Raw genomic sequence first — 16,639 nt, 5'->3', positions numbered from 1 at the left:
ACCCAGGGTAAACCTACGATCTCCCATCCACTCATCAAGATTCCTCTTGAAGAGAGTCAATGAGGGACTCTGCCTAACCTGGACTGGGATTTTATTCCAGAGTGAAGGGAGCCTCTGGGTTATGAATCTGTCCCTCCAGCATGTCCTATTTATTTCAGTGCTGAGGTTCAAGTCTCTCGAGCTCGCAGCTCGATGGGATTTGGATTTTTTGAAGTGCAGCATGTCCCTTAATTCCGGGCTGGACATGGCTTTATACGTCAGGCACAGATTGCCTCTGAGCAGGCGGTATGCCACTGAGTAGAGCTGGAGTTTCTTTAACCGGGCAGCATACGGCATCTGTTTGAGCCCTTTGATCCTCTTGGTGAGGTACTTTTGGGGTCTTTCCAGTTGCTGCAGGCGTTTGGTAAGGTACATCCCAAAAGGGGCATTGTACTCTATTATGGGCCTGATGAGGGATGAGTAAAGAGGCACTATGACCTCCCCTGATCTAGATGGGAATCCCTTCATGATTAGGTGGGCTATATAAAATGTTTTTCTAACCACTTTGGCCACGTGGTTGTCAAATGAGAGATAGCTATCAACTTGGGTCCCCAGGTCCCTAATTACTTCTTCTGTACTTAATGGATTACCACCTATGTGGTAATTTGTGGGCACTTTGTTTTTGCCAAAGGGGATGACTACACACTTTTTGGCGTTTAGCTTGAGGCCATGGCTCTGGCACCAGTTGTCTGACACTGTGGCCCTTTTGGAGGATGCTTGTGTTGGCTGGAGAATCGATTATGGCACCCAGTTTGCAGTCATCTGCAAACTTGGTCAGCCACAGTCCTTCTGTGTTGGCCTGTACCTCCGAGGAATATATACCGAACAAGAGAGGCCCCAGGACTGAGCCTTGTGGGATGCCACTTGTAACTGGTTTGGAGTCTGACATGGCTCCAGCAATTCTTTCCTTGAGCCAGTTTGCAACCAATCTAGTGACATATGGGTTTATATTTAAGCTAGTGAGCTTATCTATAATGCCCGAGTGGGGTATTGTATCGAAGGCTTTTGCGAGGTCCAGGTAGGCTGTGTGGACCACCTTCCCTTCGTCAATGGCCTTGGTGACGGTTTCAAAGAAGTCGACCAGGTTTAAGAGGCAGGATCTGCCCTTAAAAACGAACTGGGTAGGATCCAGTGTCTGTAGGTCCCCAATATCTTTACTTATGAGGTCCATGATGATCCTTTCCATAGCTTTGCAGACCAAGCTAGTCAGGCTTATGGGGCGATAGTTTCCAGGGTCCATTGAGGCACCACCTTTGTGGAGAGGTACCACTGTTGCTGTACGCCACTCTTTGGGTACATATCCTGTAGTAAGGCTGAGATTGAACAGTAGTTTTATGTTTGGGTTTAGCTCTTCTTGGAGTTCATGTAGGACGCAGCCCAGGACACCATCTGGTCCCACTGATGCTGTGTTTTTTGTTTTGGAGAGAGTGGCTCTTACCTGAGCATCTGAGATGTCGGGGGGGGGGGGGCAGCACTCTGCTGGGATAGATATTTGCCCTTTTGGTGGGGAGAAGTTTGCACTGAACCTGTCAGCTAGGATGTTGGCAATGTCTGTGGGTTCGGTGTATTTTTTGTCATTTTGGACTAATTCTGACTATATCTGGGAATTCCCGCCCAGGTTCCTAACATAACTAAAGAAAGCCTTGTGATTATCCTTAGTGTCCTGTGCAATTTTTCTCTCGAAGCTGGCCTTACACGATTTTATGAGTGCCCGTAGTTTTTTGCCAATACTGATCAGAGATGCCTTCCCTTTTTGGGATTTTGCTCCATCATGTAGTAGCTTCCTCCTTCTATTGTATAGTTTTGTTTATGACTGGGGTCCACCAGACAGGACGTGTGCCTTTGGAGGATTGGGTCTTGGTTTCATTTGGAATTGCATGATCCATACATTCCTGAAGGTGTTCATAGAATGCGTTTATAAAGGATTCTGCAGTCTGGGCCGTATTTTCCACAGGCCCGGGGGCTTTGAAGGATTCCATCTTGGTTTTGACGAGTGTGAAATTTGTTTTAGAAAAGTTTTTCAATGTGGTTTTGTGGGCAGGGGGTGGGGTCGGGATGTGAATATCCAGTTGGATTAGTTTATGGTCTGATCTTACCAGTGAGGGATACACTTCTGGTCTGGAGCATAGAGTCCCCATGTTGGTGATGATCAGGTCCAGTATGTTTTCCCCTCTTGTGGGAGTGGTAACAAGTTGTTCCATAGCATTTGAGTTTATGAATTCTAGGAACCCTTGGGCTAGGGTGTTGGAGCTAGAGTAATGCTTCAAAGTCTATGTTTGGGTAGTTGAAGTCACCCAATATAATGGTGTTTGGAGAGACCTTCATATTTTCCCGTGTTCTCAGGAATGCCGAGTGGGGTTCCTGGGTTTGGGAGGGTGGTCTGTAGCAGGCTACAAACTGGAAGGCAGTTTTACCCACTGTTAGTTGCACATGGATAGTCTCTGATGCTTCGCACTGTGCCACCAACCTGGAGGTGTGGGTATCTTTGATGAATATTGATACTCCCCCTCCTTTTGTAGTTCGGTCCAAGTTTTGGGGCCGAAAAGCGTGGTATGAGGTATAACCTGGTAGTGCTGGGGTGCTCCCGGGAGCCCTGAACCAGGTTTCTATTACTGCACAGATATCGATGTTCTCCATGCTAAGGAGAGTTTCGAGTGCGTGCATCTTGAGGTTTAGACTTCTGGCGTTGAGTAGCATTACTCTTAGTTTCTCATCCCTTGTGATACCTATGGAGGTGGGTTTGTCTTTTGAGACTTGCCTAAAAAAGGCACTATGGGGGTAGCAAGAGCCTTTGCCAATATCCGAAAGCCCAGGGGTGACAGGTACTAGCAGTCCTTAGCGAAGCATCGTGGCTTGTCGAGCATATCATCCCAGGCTGACAGACATTGGATCCCCTTTGAATAACACCAATACTTAAGCCAATTGATAATCTTATCTTCATATTGGGGCATCATTCTTGGTGAGGGTAAGATGCTACTCAAGGTCAGGGTCATACCGGCCTGGGCTACATGCTCAGAGAGCTCCTCTAGGTCTCTTTTCATGTAGTCCATGGAGGTACGTCTCAGGTCATTCACACCAGCATGGACAATGACCTAGTCATATTTGTACTTGCCTTGGAGTGATCTGAGTGCGTGTGTTATGTGGCGGATCCTAGTGCCCAACAGGCTGCTCACCGTGACCTTCTCCTTGTTCAGCCTGGTCAGCGGGACGTCACTGTGCCTGACGATAGTCACCTATTACAAGTGTATCAGGTGTGTTGTTTAGCCTTGAGGGCTGTGACTGTTCGGCACACTGGCTTTGTGAGATATGTGTTGCACGTGTTTTGTTTTGGGGTAGCGGGTTGCTTGGGTGTCTGCTTTGGAGGTCTCTGCTGCTTGGGCAGATCTTTATTTAGAGCCTCCGAGTATGTTTTGTATGATTATGTGTTTGGTTTGCTGTCGTGGTAGGACTATGTAAGACTGGAATTGTAGTGAGTGTGGTTTCCTTCTCCTCCTGACTGGTTATGCCAGTACTGAGTTGAGAGAGCTTAGCCTCCAGTTTGGCTATATGGTTGCATCCCTCACATGTGTTGGAATTTGTTGGGAGGAGGAGAGGGTTGTCTGTGTACATGAGGCAGTTGTAACATTGCCTCAAGATTCCCAGATTCACCAGCTGGACCGGAGAGGAGATTGACAACTGACCTTTGGACATGCTAGAATAGTATTGGGAATTCCTTTATAATTGAAAACAAGGGCCAATGGGGAACAATGTACTCAAGGGGAGTTTGTGAGGGTGTAGTGCTTTTAATTTTTTAGTGCTGACTTATATAAAGAGCAAGTGCCAGGTTAACTCAAGTGCAATGTGTTACAGGTAACTTAAATGCAAAGACAACAAACAGTAACTTTCTTTCAAGTGAAACAAGGAAATAAGTACAGTAAGCAATGCAGGTATCACTAGGGATCCACAGAAGTGCTGAAAAGCCACGTTTTAGGTGGGAATTAGCGTTCCAGGGAAATAAGCAAACAAGCATACAAACAAAGCTAGATTCAGCAGGCCTGGATCTAGTCTATGCTACAGCAAACAAGGTATACCAATTTCAGTAAGAAGCAGTTCAGATATGCATGCACTATAAGCTTTTAACCAGAAATTCCCAGCTCAGAAGGCCAGAGTTCAGCCTCTCCTCCCACAGGAGTGCAGACCACGAACCCTCTTAATGTAAAATAACTGGCCTGAAGCCCACGTGCTTTAACCAGAATTAATACACTTTTAGAATAAGACATTGAGCCCTCAATCAGCAGTTCCCAACTTAGAAGGATGTAAGCTACCTGCCACTACAGTGCAGACCACAAACCTTCTTAATGTAAAACAACTGGTCTGAAGCCCAAGTGCTTAAACTAAAAGGCTTAGAATGAGTTACACCAAGCAGTAATAAATACAATTAAGTACTTTTAAGATGACGCAAAAGCAAAATAAAGTAGGAAGAAACACAAATACAGTAAAAGCAGATGACTTTTCAGAAAAGTAGCAAAAGCAGTAGTAAAAACAATTCTCATGCAGTGCAAGCTGGCACACTTGAGTATGTAGCAATATTAGTCCACACACAGTTTGAAAAAATGTAATTAAATTAAAAAGGACTAAAAGCAAGTGCAGAAAGGGTTTATTAGGTAGAATGCGGTAAAGAGATGGGACTGGGGGAGTGTCCTAGATCAAATCTACAGCGGGGCGGGCACTGCAAAAGCCACCAAATTTAAACTACAACCAAGAAAGGGGGGGGGACCAGTTTCAACACAGATGTGAGGAATGTGCAAATTATAAAGCCAAAAAATATATACTGATCTCTATATATTTGCAGAGCAGTAAGACAACAGATATCTAAGCAACAATTTAGCTCTATAATACAGAAAAATATACTCATCTCTATATATTTGCAGATAGTCTTGTAAGGCTGTCTCTCAAACTAAGGTTCCAGTTTGAATCTCAATATTTAAATTACTAAACGCAAAACAAAGCCTATTGCTGTAAACTATGTAGCCACACATGAATTGGTTCAGCAATATCTGTACTTATGGGGACAGGACAAAATGGAGTATTTAGAAGTATACTATAAAAAGGATTGTTACGGCAGCTAAGGATATGCAAAAATTTGAACAATGTGATCAAACCTATTTTAAAGAGCAAAGCAGCATCTTTATGATTTTTTTTACACAATTGTGTTTTTATACATATACTTTTTAGCACAAAGCATTTATAATCATCTGTTACTTGGTCTTCTGTATACGTTTCTCAACCTGTATATATGAATTTTCGGTACTTTTCCGTTATCGGGGCAACACTTTCAACACAGTCATTCAGCTGAAATCCGGTATCTGAGCACATTTTAAAACACACCTGGTAAACGTACGTGTTAAGGTACTGAATTTAAATGCTGAACGACCGCATCGAAAATGTTGGCCCGATAACTGACAAACACAGATGGAGAAACAATGAATGCAACAGTTCTGGATAACTGTATCCCTGCATACTGTCCATCTCCGGCATGTAGTAGTCCACAAGTTATGACTTGATTGGCTGAGACAATACCTCCAACTGCAGGCCTCTTACTCCCTTCCCCATTCATTTATTACGCTGCCCTTTCTATTGAAGAACTGTAACACTCTAAACATTTACTTATTTTTCGCGAAATGTTTATAGTTGTAGCTCCACAGAAATATTGTTGTGAGACATTACATGGTCATAGTGGCTCCAACTCTCTAGTAAGTGAAAACTAGAATTACCGAATATTCTCTCTGAAGTAAAAGATGTGTGTAACTGAAATTATTATTAGTAACTATGAAGTGTAATTCACCACCTTTTTCTCCAAAGCTCAGTATTAGGTAGTAGGGTTTAAGAAGGCAGAGCTAACATTTCAGTTGAAAGTTATTTATTTCCTTCAATATTCAGTCACAGCCTGCATGTCTGTCTACAGTTCTCCTAATCAGTGTTTCAGTATCACAGCTAAAAAAGAAACGCAAACAAACCCGTAAAAAAGAACACATTTGTCATTCTCTGTAAAGGGTTAACAGCCAGGGATGCATGCACACTGCTATTTAAATGACCCGCAAGGGAAGTATGCCTTTCTGTATAAAGATCAGCGGTAGCAGTGTGATCTCTGCGACCGCGGACTAACATTCCGAAATGAAATCTCTGATGAGAACTGTTGCCCCGATAACGGGGAAAGTATTTATAATCATCTGTTACTTGGTCTTCTGTATAAGTTTTTCTCAACCTGCATATATGAATTTTTCTACCATGTTCTTTATTTTTTGGTAGTTATAATGATTTCTAACTTTTTATTCTGCATGCATACTGCTGTTGTAAATAGGTGCTTGTGTGTGTGTGTGTGTGTCTTTAAATTCACTCACTGCTTGGTGCTGGAAGTGAAGTGGGTGTGTGATTATTTTCTGACGAAGTTCATACTATACTGACAAAAGCGTTTAAATGTTTAACATTAAGGTTTGTAACTACAGGAGCAGCGTTCTGGTCCTGGAGTTTTGATTGAGTACACTGTTATTCCTGTTGGTTACCAGAAGCAGGAACTGAACAACTTACGCAATACTGGCTTGAGTATATTATATAGAACATCATCTGTAATATATTCTGTTTGTAAGTGAACTTGTCAAAAGGGTTTGATTACTTTCATATAAATGTAATCTTACCAATGTCACAAGTGATTATTCAATAAAGGTTTAGCTACAGTAGACTGGTTGATGGACAAAAGTGCTTACAATTATCAGAACCTGGGTATGAATTATAGGGTCCCATCTTACAGTCTTTGACAGGTGTACACTAAAGAAGAAAAAAAAAAAAACTCCATACCAAGACGCATGACAAAAAACTGCACATGGAATGCAATCCCTCTATAGAATCAAACCCTTTCTTACACCATTATCCAGGACCGCTATAGCCAGAACTCACTTAATCTCCACTCTATTCTATGCTTCACCTATATACACGAATCTTTCAAAAAACAACCTCAACAAACTGGCAATTTCCTATAATATTGCTAGATTTGCCACTGGCTCTCCTTTCAGAACTCATCAGTGTAGCAATCTAAAACAACTAGGATGGCTCATCGACTGAACTATCAAATTACAGGCCCATAGCCATATTGTCACCTTTGGCCAAAATCATGGAGAAATGTGTGCATAGACAGCTCCTTTACTATCTAACCCAAAACAACCTACTCTCCAGTTCTCAACATGGCTTTAGGCCACACCATAGTACAACCACTGCTCTCCTCTCGTTTATTGAAACAATTAATCTCAACCGGAATAACAAAAAAATATAGTCAGCTCTCTTTTTGGACCTATCAAAGGCCTTTGATATGGTGAACCATCAACTACTACACAATATCCTAAAAAATCTCCATCTAGACAACATAACCCTAGATAGGCCAAGACAGACAGCAAGCTGTACTCTGGCAGAACAGGCTCTCTAGCCTCCTATCTAATACCAGAGGAGTTCCTCAAGGTTCCATACTGGGACCTCTCCTCTTTACTGTTTTTATTAATGACCTCTATAAAGCCATCCCAGATGCCACCTGCATTCAATATGCTGACGATTCGACGTTAGTCTGTTCTGATTCATCCCCAGTTAATTTATTATCAAAAACCCAATCATGCTTTATGGCAGTTGAAAATTGGTTACTGGGACATAGACTTATTCTGAATCCAAATAAAACCAAACTGTTAATCTTCTACCCCACTCACAAGATCATATCCAATCCAAATATGGGACAATCATCTCCCCTGACTCCCACACTAAACTTCTGGGAGTGACCATTGACAATAAACTTAAATTTGACATCCATATTAATCAAACTGTTAAAACCGTAAACAAAAAACTTGGGTCGCTCTATCGAATAAAATCCTTTCTTACCCCAATAGCAAAAATAGCCACTGCCCGCTCCCATCTCCTCTCCACCCTCTTATATGCTTCCCCTATTTTCACAAATCTCAACACTACTGAATTAAACAAACTTACATGTTGTTATAATCATACTGCAAGATTTGCAACTGGCACGCCCTATAGAACCCATCATTGTACCAACCTACAAAGCCTGGGTTGGATCGAATTCCCCAACCTTTTACAGCAGAGCCAACTCATAGTAGCATTTAAAATTCTTAAACAATCTGTCAAAACCCCTGCACTGATAAACTTAATCAAACCTTACAACAATCTCGATAGTTTACGCTCCTCAAACTACTAGCTCAAAACGGTAAAATCCAACAACTCAGGGGGTGATGCGCTCTTTGCCAATGCAATAGGAAAAATCTGGAACTCCCTTCCATCCAGCCTCACCACCATTTCCTCCATAAAACTCTTCAAAAAGAGACTAAATCACCACCTTCAGATACACTGGCTATGCCAATGTATAAGCCTAGTCTGACTTCAACTAAATAAGATTTTTCCTCCTCCCTTTAGGACCAATGACGGTACCACTACCATTTCTCTCCTGTTTTCCCTCTTATTCCCTTTTCTATATAATTCGCTAGTCTTATTATCCTATTTAATTCCTGCTACTACTATCCGAAAGGTCTACCTAAAAGGAAAAAGTCTGTTATACTATGAGTTTTTGTGTTCTTTTTTTTGAATATTTTTTCTTTACGTGTCTTGAGCAATGAGTAGAAATATTCTAAAATGTCTCCTATTCTTGTGTAAAATACTTAAGTGAACATACTGTATTATATCAACATAGTGTATTCTTATTTGCTTATACGTGGAGCTTTTCTCCCCGGGCCTCCGCTGAAAATGGACATGTATCCAGTCGGACTCTCCCGGTTAACAAATGTAAAATAAATAAAAATAAAATGGCTAGAGTTCCAAAATCAGCTTCTATTTCAACAGCTTGCTATTACCCATAAGAGCCTGTATCACCCCACCAATACTCCTACACACTCTACTCTCATTACCCCTTACAACAATCTTAAGAATCTGCACTCCTCAAATAAACTACTTATTAGTACTAGCGGATCCAACAACTTAGCAGGAGACTCTTTGTTCTCCAATTCTGTAGGAAACCACTGGAACCTACTTCCCACTGAACTCCTCTCTCTGTCCTCAATAACACTTTTTAAACAAAAACTAAAACTATTTCTTAGTACACATTAGTTATGCCCTTGTACTAACCCTGACCAACTCTTTTACTTTATACCTATGAATACTCTTCACCTTTACTATACTGTACTAACTACTGACTTCTCCTTAATGATACATATAAACCATGATATTGCAATTTAAATCTATGTATGTATGTAAATAGTAAACAACGTTTTGTACATTACCTTTACTATTTGTATTATGCTCACCATTAGTATTGTACTTTATAGCAATAACCCACGCCTGGGTGTGGGTAATGCTGAATTTACCCACAGTTGGCGTGGTTTGGTCCCGAGGGACCAAACAAAGCCAACCGTGGGTAAATACAGCATTACCCACACCCAGAAGTGGGTTATTGCTATTATACCATGACATTATTTAAGAAAAGAAACTATTACTTTTCTTAAATAATGGCATAGTATAATGCCTGTTTACTGCCCTTCTGCAGATGTCTGGCATCCGCAGCAGTTCTGATGTACTGCGCTGCGCAGTACATCAGAGCTGTGGGCAAAAGCAACGGAGAAAGCAAGATCTCCGTTGCTTTTTTTTTTACTGTTTCGCTTTGTTAAATGGGTTTAACATAGCGAGACAGTTTTAAAATAAGCAACGAAGATCTTGCTTTCTCCGTTGCTTTTTTAAATGTCTCGCTATGTTAAATGGGTTTAGCATAGAGACAGCTTTAAAATAAGCAACGGAGATCTCCGTTGCTTATTTTAAGGCTGTCTCACTATGTTAAACCCATTTAACATAGCGAGACAGTGTTTTAAAAGTAAAGTTATACTAATAGAAAAAAGTCCGGGCGACCGGACCTTTTTCCATTAGTATAACTCTATTTACAATGTGCACGCTGGCCAATCAGCGTGCACGTTTTTGGGGGGGGGGAGGTCATGGTATAATTATTAATAACAGCTGAGTCAAGTTTGTACTGTTGCAACATTATTATATTTTGTGTGTGTTGGTGCTTTCTCCCCGGGCCTCTACTGAAAATGGACATGTATCCAGTTAGACTAGCCCGGTCATCAAATGTAAAATAAAAAATAAATAAATAGCAATACCTCCACAGAAAAAAAAAAAGTGCTTCCAACACCATTCAACCATACGAACAGCTTTACTGAACGCCCTTCCGAAACAAAAGCTTTCACCAATATGGCTTTTTTCAACACATCTGCCCAGCCATTTAAATATCCCAATACACTCATTCGACAGAACTTTAAGCCAATAGAAAATAGCAGTTATATTTTATAGCTATACCACAAATCTACCTAGATAGAAATAAAGTACAAAAAAATCTAGTGTAGCATTCTTCATTAAGTCAGGTAAAACTAATGTACCCTCTTTCCGTTTTACTACAGAAAATGTTTCTTCTGTCAGCACTAGTCTTGCTTAACATGACTCGCAACAAAAATCTAGCACATTAAATTAAGATATTATGGGTAGTCTGTCATGCGTTAAGTGTGCTTCTTGCCACAAATGTGTAAACCTAACCATTTTCCATAAGTGACCAAAGTAATTTAGAATCAAGACAATGTATAAATTATGAAAGACTGGGTTACTTATGTAACCGTTTACTCACACATGACAAACTACACATACTTCAAAAGGAATAGCAGTACATCTTAGCAATATAAAATGCTAACAAGAAAGGAGTGAAGCAAAATGCCCACTCTCGCCCCTTTCAAACACACCATCTCAAAGAACTACAGGTACATACAGGATAAGGTGCCATCTGTCCTTTGCACAGAGCAGTCCCTATTTGGGAGCCTGTGCTCTATGAAAATGACAAGTGTCCTGAGATTTCAGGACAAAAAAAATAAATAAATAAAGGAAACTTAGGATAAAATATTACCTAAAACACCTTAACAGTACACAAAACAGAAATGACTACTCCAACTGAGCAAAACTGCACGTTTATTTTGACAAAAAAATTTAAGTCCATTTCTTTGCACTGGTTGCGATATGGTGTGTCCTGCAAAATCTCACATTTCCATACAAAATGGATCACACTGGACAATGGTAGCAACCTAAGAAAGGGTGTGGGTTCAAATTCTTCAAATAAGAAAAAGTGGCAAAATGTTGTACTTTGTAGGTTAGATCTTTTAAAAATTAGTTACATTGAAACGTACTTCTATTTCTTGCTCTGCGTTAACTTATATGATTTTAGTGTACATGTTTTTCTTTGAATAACCACTAAGCTTACATTTTTTTTTACACGACAGGCACTTCACAGAAGCAGTACTCTTATTTGTTTTACCAAAATTCAAGGTGTGCCACAATTCATCCAGAAGCAAGATGCATTCTACTCAATCTACAATTCAAACAGATCAATGAGAATACAGAAAATGCTGACAATTACACACAAGTATAACTAAATATAAACCAAATCTATTCAACTAGGTTCACCCCTAGCCCAGGTACTCCATGGAGCAGATGTTTGTTCCTTCGGCTTTTCCCGGTTAGGGGGCACCACAGCAGAACTCCGGCACCGTAAAAATCTACTGCCAATCCTTAGCAGACCGAGCTGCCAGCCCGACGCCCAACCTTCAACGAAGGCATGCCCATTCACACATGTCTTTCAAATACCATTTGACCGCGGGGAGGACATGCAGACTCCACACAGAAGGCGCTCCAGCCAAGAATCGAACGGGAGAACATCTTGCTGTGAGGCGACAATTGCAACTTCCTCCTACCAACAAACCAAGTAATCAGGGGAAGGAGGGAAAATGTGCATCTACATTCTCCCTGAACAGAACTCAAACTTCACCACCAATTTATAAGTTTTTGGAGGCAAAGACAACAAACAAAAGTCCAGCAGTTTCTGGTTGCCCTACCACTAAACTACGAAACAGTTAAGAATTGGCTAAGGAAAGGGAACAAGCTGATCAGTTTTCAATCTTTCGCCTCCATGACTGGTTACCCCAACCCCTCATGGACCACTAACTTTAGTTTACCAAGGTGATGGGAGTGGTATAACTCCATTCAAAGAGGCAAAGTACAACCAGCATACTATCTCTCTGTAAGACACAAACACTCAACAAAACAGTACAAACTCCCAGAAAGTACACTATACACCCTGCCAGTTCCACACTCACTAGCAGAAACTGATGTCTCCTATTCATGGACTTCAAAGCCCTTGATTCTATTAACCACATCCACCTACCCCATTTCTCACAGTGACAAGTTTTTCCCCCAACTTATCAAGTGTCAGCAGAAGTTCCCCACCCCCCAACCCCCAACCCCAAGGTTTCAACTTCACTCCTAGTCTATTCAGTACTTTCATCAATTCACTACTCCTAGATCTGAAAAGCTCTTAACGCCAATAATATAGAATTCTATTTCTCTACCAAACACACTACCATCCTTTCAGAGTCTCTAAACTGCTTTAAGCTGACTACCCAGTAATCTCCCCATAATGAATGCCAACAAAATAAAACTCACTCATTTTGTTTACTTCCAAAACTAGCCAAATTACCCCCCCCTCATATGCAACATATTCTGTTCTACATGATGGCATACTTACTCTATCAACAAAACCTGGAGATTAAGGCTTCTCACCCCTAGGAGTGAGTACCACAGCAGAATACCCAACAGTTGAACTACTCACTAAGAAAAAATAAAATTCTTTTGCATACTACACAAAAACCTCTGCAGTGAATCTGTACCCCCTTTAAATAGCATCCATAACATCTCCTATTACAAATTAGCCCTTTTGCAAGAAAAGGCTAATGTAAGTGCTTCATCCAACTCTATAACATTAACTATAACTAAACCATACCACACACCTACTTGCCATCAACTTTAAGCATCTTACCAGAGCCACACAGCTCTACTTTCATTCCGATTTTCACCCAATCCATTTTCTTCCCATTCCCCTAACCAACCATTTCTACCTCTTCTCCCAAATCCTTTCCCTTCCTCCACTTAAGTACATCTAGGAGGTTCTGAGGTCTTTCTACCCAAGTCTTCGGACTCTAACCCTAGGCTTTTGGGCCTTTTATTAGAACATTACCCCACTGCGATTTTTGCACAGGAATGGGCATGTCCAACACAACTGACAGGGCTGAGTGACAAGCCATGCAGATTATACAGTGAGATGGTGAAAATCCACTGTGCATATTCATTCTCTGGCCGTTTTTAAACACAGGTTTCATGCCTTTTTACGTCATCTTTAATTAGTTACGATAGCTTTTAGTATACGATACGTAAAACAGAGATTGAATAAAGTTGTCCCCATTTTCTACATTTATAAGTGTACCATCGAAAGCATCGCATGTCCTGGGTGTCTGACTTGCTTTGTCACTTTGTACTTAACCACATACTGTGTTGTAGGGTAAGATGCTGGTCAGAAGGGCAGTATGTACACAGTATCCACAAGTTCATGTTTTGCACTCTATGCGCATAACCCGTGCACCCCACTCACCTTTCTTTGGTTTAAAGTTGTGCAGTAACTGCTTTTCCAGGGGGCCAAGACCCCCTGCACCCCCCACCTTTCTTTAAGCATTTTTCTGAAGATAAAGCAATGAGCAATATTCTGAGGCAGTGGGACAATAAATACATACAATAAATGCAACAAAGACATCACAGAAAGGTCGCCACCCACACCATGCACCTTTACAGAATACAAACTTTATGTCTGTGTAACAGTGTTTTTACGTGCAACATATGTATTTGCATCCCACCCCTTTAAAGAATTGTAATTCTCAGCGTAATAGTGTAATATGTTTGTATAAATGCAGCATATTCGGTGTTCGTTTGAATAGGTAAATCAGTTTGGATCGGTACAGCATATGCAAGTACACATTCTGCCAAATTATTTATTTAGTCTAAGATGTAATTTATCGAAGCTTTTGATCACTGCAAATTGGAAATCCTGGTACCAGCAAATAAAGAAGAGAGGGCTTTGTATTGAAATAATGACAATGCTAAGCATACACATCTTTCTGAGGATGGTTTTCCCATGTTTATTCGAAGCAGTTTTCAAAATAAACGTCATAAGCAAAGTGTTGGGTGGGGTTTGGGCAGTCCTTGCTACTGGGCAACTGGTGGGGTAATGTTCTAATACAAAACGGGCTTTTGCTACTGCAAGCACATCTACAACAAATAATGTACCTGCATAAAGTGTAATTCACATAATCATTATGCAAATACTTAATAAAGCAATAAATGTGTTTATTACATTCTCTCCTGTGAATCAGCTCACAAACCAGTAAACATACACAGATAAAATACTTTTAAGTCTGCATTCTAACATCTACCTTAACGAACAAACTTCAGAATAGCTGGAAATACAGAAGCAACCAGTTAATTCCCCAACAGCTCCATTAAGAGCCATTTGTATGCTGTAACAGTGAAAACATGCACAAACACCTGATAAAATGATGCAAGCACAGCTCTCAACCAGAGTCAAATTTTAATCAGGGTCAAATCTAGAAATAAATGAGGGACACAAGATATTAGTACTATTAACGTAAGCCAATGACAGAACTTGACAATGTGAATTATATGTTTTTTTCCTCAAAATGTTTTTATTTTTCAAATACATTTGAATGAATTCCATAATATTTATACATAACATCTTAAATAACTGTGTAACACTATTTACATTAGCCTGACACTATAACAGATCTTAATGTATGCATATTTACACGTTTTTTGAAGTAAAAGACATCTATAACTAATTTTCATTCATTATTTATTAAAGTATAATTCACTACTTTTTCTCCAAAGGTCGCCAGTTTTAGGAGGGAAGAGGGGCACAGCAAAAATCCGAGTCAAAACCGGGGACAGTTGAGAGGTATGGATACAAGGCATATACAAACAAAACCAGTCAAGAAAAAATGCATACTCTAAAAGAACAACAGTTTCAACATCGCAAAACACACTTGACTAGATTCTTACCTCTCTGCCACGTACAGAGTTCCAGGACCTAGATCGTTGCCCCCCACGATTGCTGCCGTATCTGGTTGCTGTTGCCGGACTCCTTCTGTTGGCGGTGCAAAACTTGTCAAGTGAACCATGTCTTTTAGCTAATACTAGTAAGTAGTTAAAAGATAAAAAAATCTAGCACACTCTCAGAAACCTGCAGACTCTGGCCTGTCAATTCAGAAGCAGGCTTACTAAAGTAATACAATGCTACTACAGTGCTCCTCTAGCTCAGAGGCCCCTCCTAACCCAAATGTAGTAAAGAAATATTACAAAAAGAAAAAAGCCACTAGCGAGAAACTTCTACAACTAACTTCTAATGCGAAATAAATATCACGAGGTTTACGCCAACATGCCGTTACCATCCATTAAACATAGCCCTAGGATGAAGAAAACCACCCTCCGAACTACAACCAAAGAGTTACCCAAGACAAGAGAACGTCCACGACACACAAACAAAATACAGCTGTCTACTACCCCTAGTGGGCAGTAAATAATGGAAACAATCTCAGGGGCGTGGTTACTACCTCTTAAGACAGCCTACAACCAGCTTACGTTCAAGCGAGGAGAAGCCGCGAATGTCACACTGAGCACGTTAATTAGCCATTACGTCATTACAAGAGCACCTAATGTTAACAGTAACAAACAAAAAAAAAAAAACGACCATTGCGGAAAGTGAGGGATCTCACAGGATACCCAGTTAGTAGTAAATTCCACTTTTGAACTCCATTCTCTTTCGCTCACAGCAGTTGCGCATATCATTCGTTAATGGTATATGCTCACTAATTAGAATCTGGTTAGAAGTTCCTTTTAAGAAGCAATAAAAAATAATAGAAATATTCTAATATCGCATAGTTATGCACTGCATCAGCTGTATTGTGCACCGGCCGGCCCCAATGCTGTACAAGTTATTCGTGTGTGTATATATATATATATACTGCATTCGTACGTACATATTGTAGAAGTGGTTTGTTTGTTTGTTTCGTCTTTTCCCGGTTAGGGGTCGCCACAGCGGAACTCCGGTCCGCGATTGGCAGTTGATTTTTACGTACCGGCCTGCCAGGCCTGACGCACAACCTTCAACGAAGATACGCCCATTCATGCATGTCTCCGCACAGAAGATGCTCTAGCTGAGAATCGAACCGGACATAGGGTTACCACCTGTCCCACTTTGCGAGGGACAGTCCCTCTTTGGGCAGTTGTGTTTTGCTAAAAAAGTGTAAAAATGGGAATTGTCCTGAGATTTTAGGACAAAATTAGTTCCTATATTTTATGCGATAGTTGCATAAAACAGTTATTCTATATCTGAAACACCTAAATGTTATAAGAAACAGAATAAGCAACTAAAATGCTACAAGAATAACCTTTTATTTAGGTAAAAAAGGGAAGTTCTGTCCTTTGTACTAGGGTTACCACCTGTCCCACTTTGAGAGGGACAGTCCCTCTTTGGGCAGTTGTGTCCTGCAAAAAAATTGTAAAAATGGCAAATGTCCTGAGATTTTAGGGCAAAATTATTTCCTATATTTTATGTAAGAGTTGCATAAAACAGTTATTCTGTATCTGA

General features: G+C 40.5%; 1 protein-coding gene across 2 annotated transcripts in view; it reads right to left on the bottom strand.

Annotated features, from left to right (window-relative positions):
* CLNS1A (chloride nucleotide-sensitive channel 1A) overlaps nt 1–15,930 on the bottom strand; it is a 502,722-nt gene extending 486,792 nt beyond the window's left edge. The window contains exon 1 of one of the 2 annotated variants that reach the window (XM_044073345.1): nt 15,052–15,930. In XM_044073345.1, the coding sequence (XP_043929280.1) occupies nt 15,052–15,170 (119 nt within the window). In that variant the 5' untranslated portion in view covers nt 15,171–15,930. The remainder of the gene's footprint in view (nt 1–15,051) is intronic. The other variant, XM_044073344.1, reaches the window with a different exon arrangement.
* Between the last annotated feature and the right edge of the window lie 709 nt (nt 15,931–16,639).

Source organism: Protopterus annectens, chromosome 5.part1 (genome assembly GCF_019279795.1).
Source record: "Protopterus annectens isolate FY-2018-M chromosome 5.part1, PAN1.0, whole genome shotgun sequence".
NCBI lineage: Eukaryota > Metazoa > Chordata > Ceratodontiformes > Protopteridae > Protopterus > Protopterus annectens.
The sequence above is the reverse complement of the archived record's forward strand: the minus strand, read 5'-3'. Positions and strand labels throughout refer to the sequence as shown.